We start from the raw sequence: 10,714 nt of genomic DNA, 5'->3' as shown, positions 1-10,714 counted from the left end.
ATGTATACATATACACATATATACACATATACATATATATATATGTGTGTGTGTGTGTGTGCATATAAATAACAAAAAAAAACCAAAACCCCCAAAAGCACATAGAAGAAATCTGTACTAGGGATGTTACAATGGGAAAGGTGCTCAAGGATTGATTTGTTGTTGCTGTTGTTGGTTTTTTTTTGCGGGGAAATGAGGTCACGCAGCTAGTAAATGTCAAGTGTCTGAGGTCAGATTTGAACTCAGGTCCTCCTGAATTCAAGGCCAGTGCTTTATCCACTGTGCCACCTAGCTGCCCTCAAGGATTGATTTTTACCTTTTTTTTTTTGGTGAGGCAATTGGGGTTAAGTGACTTGCCCAGGGTCACACAGCTAGTGTTAAGTGTCTGAGGCCAGATTTGAACTCAGGTTCTCCTGAATCCAGGGCCGGTGCTCTATCCACTGCGCCACCTAGCTGCCCTAGGATTGATTTTTAACAAAAAGATCTCTCCAAGATGGGAAGAGTAAAAACAAAAATCCCAGATATTACTGTCACCAAGATGTGGTTATTAAGACATCAATAGCTCCTGACTCCCCATGCCTGTTTTTTCTGATCTTTATAAAATCATTGTGAGAACAGTTCACACGTATGATAAGGATGTCTTCAGAACAAGAGAACAGACAATACTCTTGGAGTCATTGTCACAGTCACATAATTGTCTGAGAGGTGCAGAGAACACCAGATGCATGATTTAATCCATGGACAGAAGTCCCAGGGAGGAATTCCTCACAGTACAGGTCAGCACCTTTTCTGCTGAAGACAGCTTTCATATCCACCCAAGGCTCTATTCCCCCATTCAGGCTAAACATTCCAAATAGTAAAATAAATAGCCCATTAAGTTGACAACTGTCGACAGACTTTAGAGTGGTTGTATAATAAATGGATGACTAATTGGGTGTTTATTTCTCCAAAGCCTAAAGATTTGGGTACATTACTTTATTGCCTTCAGATCAATAACCTTGTAATTGATCTTCTGCTTTGTTTCTTTCCATTTTTTCTGGGCTGGGCTTGGCATGGGCTAGTCTCCTGATAGTTCAAGTCCCATATTGGAATGCAGTGAGACAGTTATTGGTCATTCAACAGTTAGTAGAGATTTCTTTAGCCAAGCAGGAGAAGGTAAGAAGGATGGGCATTCAGGATACCCTGAGTTTAGTTAGCTGCCTGAGTCCACCAGGATTTAGTTTCCCAAACCATCTGAGTCTTGAGGGTGGTTTTAATGTCATCTAAGGCAAAACTAGCCTAACTCTCATAAAGGTGGGATTGGGGGTTGGGGTGGGTTAGGACCCATTATTCCTGTCACACCACCCTAATGCATCCTTCACTCGGCTGCCATGTCTGTCCACATCACCCTCCTACTCAGTAAACTCTAGCAGGTCCCTGTTACCTCCAGGATCAAATGTGAAACCCTCTTTTGTCAGTCAGTGACCTTCACAGCCTGGTCCCTTCATCTCTTCCCAGTCTTCTTACACATTCCCGCAGTCACACATTCTATGATCTGGCTATGCTGACCTTGGGAATCCTCAAACGTGACACTGTTGGTGTCCTCCCAGGTCCCTTCCGGCTATTATGGGTGCTCCTGTAGTCCTCTAAGTCCCTTAAGGGTTGCTCTTGCCAAAGATAATGAGGCCGCCATTGGAACTAAGCGTGTAAAGGCAGATACATTTCTGGTACTGTAGAAACTGTAGCACATTAGGAGTCCCTCTTCTGCTCCTTACTAGTTGTACGGCCTAAGGAATATCCCTTAACCTTTCTGTGCCTCAGTTTCCTTATTTGTAAAATTAGGAGGTTGGCTTTGGTGTCCTCTAAAGGCCCCTTCTAGCTCTCAATTTGTGATACATGATCCTATAAAGTTGGGAAGACCTGGGTTCAAGTCTTACCTATGACACACAAGGAGACCTTGAGCAAGTAACTGAAGATTTCAATGACCCCAGGCAACTCTAAGATTTTTTGGGGGGAGGCATTCAGGGTCACACAGCTAGTAAGTGTTTGAGGCTGGATTTGAACTCATGTCCTCCTGACTCCATGTTCTATCCACTGTAACATCTAGCTGTCCCCAACTCTCTAACATTCTAAGTTGCCAATCTACATTGGCAGATGGAATTTTCCTATCAGGAGTTTTCTACACTGATGAAATTATAGATCTACATAAAAAAGGTGGTCGCAGAGGATTATATGTATAGAGCCATCAAGGACCTTGGAGGTCATCTTGTTTGGCCCTTTGATTTTACAGGTGGGGAAGCTGTGGCAAGGGAAGAACAGCAGAACTGGAGTCTGGGGCCCTGGGTTCAGATCCTGCCTTTGTGACCTCAGGGAGTCATTTTACTTCCCCGGCTCTCAGTTTCCTTATCTGTAAAATGAGAATAGATGCCCTTTGGGGTCCTTTCCAGCTTTAGGGATCTGATGTCATGAGGCTGTTTATAGTCTCAGAAAAGTTAAGTGATTTGACCAAGGTTACATGGGTCATATATGACGAAGCTGGGCTCTGAGTCTGGGTCCTCTTACTTGTGTTTCAGCATCGGCTCCACTGGCTCCCACAGTCCCAGTGGGGGAGAGAGGTGGCTGCCCTTGTCTTGGCTTTGAACAGCAGCTGCTGCTGCTCCCCCCACCCCCAATCTCTCCTGATCACGATACTAGAAGGGGCCCCAGCAAATGCCACTTTTCCTCGGCCCCCTGTTGCAGCTGTTGCCTCCTGATAGACAGAAGCATCTGGCTGCTAAAAATACCCCGGTGAACAGCCCTTGCCACCCCTTAGCAAAGCAGGAGCATGAATTAGGGTCCACATTTTCTAAACATGTACACACAGTGTCCCCTTGGGAAAGCACTCGTTTTCAGATCCAAGCCACGAACAGGGCTGATCTCAGAGTCCTTATTGCTTTTCCGCTTTGAGGTCCTGACAGTTGGGGGGCGGGAGGAGGGCTCTCTTCCCCCCCCCATCCCCTGTGGACAGCGCTGCAGCAGGCAGAGGGGAGGAGGTGAGTGAGGGGCGGGAGCAGGCTGTGTAGGGAAGGGGCGGTGGTGAGACCATTTATGGACTTGGTCTTTGGGATGCCGAAGGTGCTGAAATAGCAGCAGCTAAAATCCGCTGTGCCGGCCAGGGACGTTTTTGCAATGACAATAGGAAGCATGGAGAAAGTTGAAGTGTTCACTTCAGAAGGCAAAGGTCGGGGTCTTAAGACCACCAAAGAGCTCTGGGCTGCCGACGTGGTCTTTGCAGAGCGGGCTTACTCTGCGGTGGTCTTCGACAGGTAGGTGGCCCGTGTTTGTTTGGGGGCTTCGTGGGCTTAGTGGATCATATGAATAAGGCCAGACTCTGATACCCCACGAGGGACCAAAAACTAGAATCCTGAGAGGTCACGGGATTTAGAGTTGGAACACTAGAGGTCCTAATAAAAATAATAGCAATGATAATAATAATAGTGAGGATAATAATAATATGTTAAGGTTTGCAAAGCACTTTGCAAACATCTCATTTACAGGCCAAGCCTCACATGTTATGGATGAGAAAATGGAGGACCCAGAGAGGTTGTGATCTGAGCCAGGTTATATGGTAGTCTCAGTGCTGAGATTTGAACCCAGGTCCTTTCACTCCAAATCTAGCCCTTGCCCCTCTATACCAAAGTCCAATAATTGGTTATTCTCTGACATATTCATAAGCTGTCAGGGCTAGAAGGGATCTTAGGGACTGTTTTGCCTACCCCCTCCTCACACAGGCCTGGGACAGCCCTGCATAAGTCAAGTGACTTCCCCTAACCCTAGTGCTACTTACCAGTCAGCGCCAGGTGTCTTCATTCCTGGCCTCTGCCTTGGTGCACACTGCCACACTGCCTCCACCCTTCAGGGGTGTCTTGTGATAATTACTTCTGTGTTTCACGATGCCAGTCCTTGACTGCTGTCCTGCAAGGAAAACCTGTGAAAGAGGAACAGAAGTTCCTGGTGATTTTATTCCTTCAAAGATCTGTGGCACAATAGAACCTCAAAGATTCTCCTCTGGTCCAGAGCTTTCTCTGTGGCCTTAATGACTATGAGGGGGTAGGGAGGGAAAAGTGGTGGGACTGTGAATGGGGTACCTAAGACTTTTTTTCCCTTTTAACTTTCTAGCCTAAGAGAATATATAACAATGTGCTGTGCTTTACATCAATGAACTGTGATATTTGTCTAAACTTGCCTTAAACCCAGGGAGGTCAGGCCACTTACCCAAGGTCACATAGCTAATAAATGTTGGAGGTGGTCTCACATCCAGCTATGCCAGGCTGTCCCTAGATAGGGAGTAGTGTGGTTCAGTGGATGGTGTACTAGCTTTGGAATCAGAAGACCTTTGTTCACTTCTAACACAATCCACATGAAGTCTTGGGCAAGTCAGTGAAACTCCCTGATCCTTAGTTTAGCATCTACAAAATAAAAGTGTTGGACAAGATGCTTTCTGTGGTCCCTCCAAGGCTAAGCCTTTATTGGTAAATTCTCAAACAGATGCTAGAGGTGGTGTATGTAATAACCACTGCTAACCACCACCACAATAATTACCATTTAAATACAACTTTTAAGGTTTTAAAAGAACTTTACAAATATTTTTGTTGCTGTTTAGCCATTTTTCAGTCTTGTCTGACGCTTTTTGACTCCATTTGGGGTTTTCTTGGCAAAGATACTGGAGTGGTTTGCTATTTCCTTCTGCAGTTCATTTTGCAGATGAGGAAATTGAGGTAAACAGGGTCAAGTGACTTGCCCAGGGTCACACAGCTAGTAAGTGTCTGAGGCTGGATTCAAACTCAGGAAGATGAGTTTTCCTGACTTCGGGGCCAGCACTCTATGGACTATGGCACCACCTAGCTGCCCCAGTCCTGCCTCCAAAGGTAGTTGCTATTATTATCCCCATTTTACAGATGAGGAAATTGTGGCACAGAGACTAAATGACTTAGCCAGTATCCCACAGCTAGTAATGGTCTGCAGCAGGATCTGAACTCAGGCCTTCCTGACTCCCAGATCCAGTATTCTATGCAGTGCACCTCCTAGCTACCTATAGGTATAGGAAAGGGTGCTAGATTTGCAGTGCAGAAGACTGGGGCTTGATTCCTATTGCCTACTCTCATAGCTGAGTGACTCTGGGCAAGTCCCTTAGACTCTCAGCCTGTTTCCTCATCTCTAAAATGGGACGAATAATATCAAAAAGCATTTACTGATTGGAGTGGTTGTGAGGATCCAGTGAGGTAATGTAACATGGATAAATCTCTTTGTGAACATTCAAGTCCTGCACAACACCCGAGGATTATAATGTTCAATTATAACTGATTCTAATCTTTCCTCCTGATAGTAGGTCACGCTTAGAGTGTTATGGATACAAAGAGCCTTCACACACATGATCTCATTTGACCTTCCCGATGGGCATGGGTGGGTTGGCGAGTGGAAGAGAAAGCTGAGGCTCAGAGAGACTGAATCCAAGATCAAACAATCAGTTGGCCAACAAGTATTCATGGGCAGGCACTGAGAAAATAAGTAAAAAAAGTAAAAAAGTAAGGACAGTCCCCACCCTCAAGGAGCTTCTAGTGGAAGACTTAAATGGTTTCCATGAACATTATTATCTTGTCAGGAGCTTGAGGAAGGCTCTAGGATGTGGCCAATGCAAGAGTCTTTAATGGAGTTGTAAGAATAAGGTTTAGAGTCAAAGGACCCAGGTTCAAATTCTGATTCCTGACACTTTGCAACTTGAGTGACCTTGAGCAAGTGACTTAGCCCACCAGGGCCTCAGTCTCCTCTTCTGTAAATTGAAGAGGGTGGGACTAGATGACACACAAGTGCCCTTCCTGTCTTAGATCGATGATGCCACAACCCCATGATCATCAGCCTCACAAGCAGAACCAGAGGAAAGAGATCTAGGCTAAGGAGGGCATTCGCTACCCCAACACAAATAGGTGCCAGATTCAGTGCTTTCTCCACCACACTAAAGTAGGGTTAAGGATTAGATTGGCCTTTGGGGGTTGGGGTTCCAGGTTTGTTATTTCATGGGTGTGGTAAACTGGTATGTACAGAAACTCCCTCCCATCAATGCAGGTTGACAACTCAATTTGGAGCCTTTGGTGTAGGCACTGGGGGTTAACTAACTTGGAAACTATTTGAGCCTGCCCTTCATTCCTCAGATGAAGGCAACATCTTATAGCCCCCCCCCTCCCCCCGACTTTTCAAAAAAAGGAAGGTTCTGACCTTTGGGTTTGGTCAGATTCCAAGCCTTTGATGACCCCCTAGCAGGTAGCTTCCAAAAGCCTAACTAATCCATTGGAGGCTGAGAGAACTGGAGGAACCAGGGAGAGAGGAGTTAAACTGCCCTATAAAAGTTTTATTTTCTTAGTCACCCTATAAAACAGCCCCACCTAATCCGTATTGCAGGCTTATTCCAGGTCCCATCTTTTTGTAGCCTTCTTTTAGTCAGTTGACAAGCCTTTATTAAATGCTTGCTCTGTGTTAGGCACCCTGCTAAATACTGGGGATACACAAAGAAAGGCAAAACCATTTTTCCTACCTTACACAAATAGCTATGTCTATGCATACATATATACACACATGCACATACACACACATATATATTTTCCCTGAGATCATCTTCCAGCTATACTGTCTATATTTTATATATATGTATGATGTATTTTCTATACGTATATAAAGAGAAAGAAGGAAGGAAAGAAAGAAAAAAGAAGGAAGGAAGGAAAAAGAGAAAAAAGGAAGGAAGGAAAGGGAGGAAGGAAAGAAAAAGAATCAAGTAAGGAAGAAAAAGAAAAGGAATTAAGGAAAGAAAAAGAAAGGAAAGAAGGAAGACAAAGAAAGGAATGAAGAAAGTAGGCGTATGGTAATTTCAGAGGGAAGATAACCAGCAGCTGAGGGAATGGAAGAGGCGGGGCTTGCTAGGCACGAGTACAACTGGGATAAAGGTATGGGACAGGGAGATACAGTGTCTTCTATGAGCAGCACTAAGGCCAACATAGCTGCAAAATAGAAAATGGGGATGTTCTGAGACAGGGCTTAAAAGGCCAAACAGAAGATTTAAAATCTGATTCTGGAGGGAATAGGGGGCCATTGGAGCTCACCAAGCTGGGACTTTTTTCCCCCTTGGTAGTATTTCATTTTCCAATTACATGTAAAGCTAATTTTCAACATTCATTTTTGTAAGATTTTGAGTTCCAAATTTTTCTCCCTCCTTCCCTCCCCTCCCTCCCCCCTCCCCAAGACAGCAAGCAATCAGATATAGGTGTATATATATATAGGTATATACACACACACACACACACACACACACACACAGTCATGTTATACGTTTCCATATTAGTCATGTTGTAAAAGAATTAGAACAAAAAGGAAAATGCCACAAGAAAGAAAAAATAATAACAAATAAAGTGAAGATAGTATACTTTGATCTGTATTCAGACTCCACAGTTCTTTTTCTGGATGAGTAGAGCATTTTCCATCATAAGTCTTTTGGAATTACCTTTGGATCGTTGTATTGCTGAGAAGAGCTGTCTTTCACAGTTGATCATACAATGTTACTGTTCCTGTATACATTGTTCTGCTCACGTCACTCAGCACCAGTCCACTTAAGTCTTTCCAGGTTTTTTTCTGAAATCTGCTTGCTCATCACTTCTTACAGCACAACAGTATCCTATCACAAACATATAGCACAACTTGTTCAGCCATTCCCCAATTGATGGGTGTCCCCTTGATTTCCAGTTCTTTGCCACCACAAAGAGAGCTGCTATAAATATTTTTGTACATGTGTTCTTTTCCCCTTTTTTTATGATCTCTTTGGAATATAGACCTAGTAGTGGTATTACTGGGTCAAAGGGTATGCACAATTTTATAGCCCTTTGGGCATAGTTCCAAATCAAGCAGGGACTTTTTGCCCTTTGGCAGCTGAGTGGAGTATGTGAGTGCATGTGTGATAATGATTTATTCCTATTGATGGAAACTGAGAGAATATGAGCCTGAAAACTCCAACATTAAAAATCATTTCTTTAAGACCTCTTTGTACAAAAATATTTATCGCAATTCTTTTTGTGGTGGCTAAGACTTGGAAATCAAAGAAATGCCCATTATTTGGGGAATGGCTGAACAAACTGTGGTATATGATGGTGATCAAATATTATTGTGCTATAAGAAATGAGAAGCAGGATGATTTCAGAAAGGCCTGGAAAGATTTGTATGAACTGATGTATAGTGAAGTGAGCAGAACCATGAGAACGTTGTGCATAGAGACAGCAATATTGTTTGATGAAGAACTGTGAATGGCTTGACTATTCTTAACAATAAAATGATCTAAGATAATCCCAAAGGTCTATTGATGAAACATTACTATCTACCTCCAAAGAAAGAACTAATATTGATGGAACAGACTGAAGCATGCTATTTTTCACTTTCATTTTTTTCTTTTAATCAAGTTTTCTTGTATAAAGTGGTAATGTTTCACATAGTCATACATGTATAACCCATATCTGATTGCCTCCTCAGGAAGGGGGAAGAGGAGATAGAGAAGGCGAGATAAAAATTCAAACCCCAAACTATAAATAAAAAATTTTTATTATTTAAAAAATAAAAAGGGGAAAAGAAAAGAGTAATTTCTTTGTTGGCCCATTCAGTGGATTTTGGGTAGAAAGACTTTCAGGATCATAGTATGGTGTGGTCCTTTGGCAGCCTAAGATCCCATTTTTGTTGTTAGTTGCCTAAGATTACAGTTTTCATAAGAGAGGAAGACCCTGGACACAGGTTAAGGACCCTGCAAGCACAACCCAGTGACCTAGAGTGGAAGCTCTTTGAGGACAGGGAATGATGCCTTTCCCCGGTAGGAGGCTGGGCTAGGCTGCTCTGGTCCTGTGTAGGGCAGCTGCCTTCCTTGATACAGATTGGAAAGTTATCTGTAACATCAGTCTTAGAGAGGTGGGTAGGGATCCTGGGAGCTTTACCAATGTGGTCTCATGTAATCCTTACAGTAGCTCCAGGATATGGGGAAGGTACTATTATGATCTGTTTTACAACTGTGGAAACTGAGGTAGGCAAAGGTGAAGTGACTTGGCGTGGTGCCCCCAAGGACAGCCTTCTATACACTACTCCATGCTGCTTCTCTACTTGCAATGAATCATTGAACAAATATTTCCGAAGCACCTGCTGTGTGCTGGGAACTGTGCTAGGCGTTGGGGATAGAGGTACAAGGAATGAAACAACCATTGCTCAGGATGAGCTTATACAGGTGCTTAATAAATGCTTATGGTGAGAATGAATGAATGAATGAAGATAAAGTTGATGACATAAGATTTTCATCATCTGTAAGGATTTATTTAGTGCCTGATGTCACATAAAACTGTGCCAGAGTATATTCATTCATTCATTCGGAAATATTTATCGAGAACTCCTTATTTGTGCAGTACCATGGGAACAGTTCTGGATTTGTAGTTGGGGCACCCAGGTTCTCCTTAGGGAGCTGGGGGTACAGTGAATAGAGTTCAGGGGTTAGTCAGGAAGTTGTTGTTAAGTCATTTCAGTCTCTCTGTGAGCGCTTTTGGGATTTTCTTGGCAAATATACTAGAGTGGTTTGCTATTTCCTTCTGCAGTCCATTTTACAGATGAGGAAATTGAGACAAACAGCAATAAGTGACTTGCCCAGGGTCACACAGCTAGTAAGTATCCGAGGTCAGATTTGAATCTGGTCTTCATGACCCCAGGCTCAGAGCTCCTCCTCTTCCTGTCTGTCCAGAAACAGCACATGGCCTTATTCTGAATTAGATACTAATGCCCTAAGCCTTAGTTTCCTCAACTGTAAAATGGGGATAATTATAGCACCTACCTCCCAGGTAGGATCAGATGTGATACGATTTGTAGAGTGTTTAGCACAGTGCCTGACACATAGTAGGTAGCACAGAAATGCTAGTTATTATTATTATTAAGAATAGCCATGGGAGGTCAATATCCCAGAGTGAAGGGAACCAAGTCCAGCCATGAGAGCTATAACTAGAAGTCTTTTGTTTCGTCTTGTTTCTAACCTAGTGCAAATATCACAGTGTGAAAAATGGTTTTTTTTGGGGGGGGATGGGGCAGGGGAGACACTAGGCCTCTGTTGTGGGGCTACCACTTGGGAGGGGACCATATGTGGTGGTGGGGAATATAGTGGGGCGGGAGGGGGAAACTCACCCCAGTCACCATCCTATAGCTGCCCATATAAACTAGTTAATTATTCTAGCTAACTGATGGGCAGCCTAGCATATTGGGTAGAGTACCAGTCTTTCAGGAAGACCTATGCTCAAATCCTTTCCCTAACACATATAAGCTGTATGCTCCCTAAGACTGTCACTTGCAGCCAAATTTCTAGTCTATATTGATAAAGGGAGTTTCCATTCCAGGAGTTCCCCTGTGTTTAGTGAAAATATAGGTCTAGACCCCTCATTCCTCCTCAAAAAAAATTATCGCTAAGCTAAACTCTATTGTTTCAGTGTTGAAAAACAACTCAAGTGTGGTCCATGACCTCCGGACTTGGTGCCTCTAACTTCAGCACCCAGTGGCAAAGCTCTGTTAGCCCCTCCTTAGTTACAGCTCTGCCTGCTACTGTGTTTTAATGCTTTTCTCTGAAGACACAGATCACAGTAGGGAGCATGAGCTCAAAGGAGCCCAAGCTGAATTGATCTGAACTTGAACTAGAAACTGACTCCTA

At 43.5% G+C, this 10,714-nt stretch overlaps 1 protein-coding gene across 3 annotated transcripts in view; it reads left to right on the top strand.

Moving 5' to 3' along the window:
* Nucleotides 1-2,857: 2,857 nt before the first annotated feature.
* SMYD1 (SET and MYND domain containing 1) overlaps nucleotides 2,858-10,714 on the top strand; it is a 44,257-nt gene continuing 36,400 nt past the window's right edge. Inside the window, exons 1-2 of one of the 3 annotated variants that reach the window (XM_043980601.1) lie at nucleotides 2,858-3,011; nucleotides 3,094-3,284. In XM_043980601.1, coding sequence (XP_043836536.1) covers nucleotides 3,148-3,284 — 137 coding nt within the window. In that variant the 5' untranslated portion in view covers nucleotides 2,858-3,011; nucleotides 3,094-3,147. Of the gene's footprint in view, nucleotides 3,012-3,061; nucleotides 3,285-10,714 lie in introns of those variants that run through there. The other 2 variants (XM_043980600.1, XM_043980603.1) reach the window with 2 other exon arrangements.

The sequence above is a fragment of the Dromiciops gliroides genome, chromosome 2, assembly GCF_019393635.1.
Source record: "Dromiciops gliroides isolate mDroGli1 chromosome 2, mDroGli1.pri, whole genome shotgun sequence".
NCBI classification, from domain to species: domain Eukaryota; kingdom Metazoa; phylum Chordata; class Mammalia; order Microbiotheria; family Microbiotheriidae; genus Dromiciops; species Dromiciops gliroides.
The sequence above is the reverse complement of the archived record's forward strand: the minus strand, read 5'-3'. Positions and strand labels throughout refer to the sequence as shown.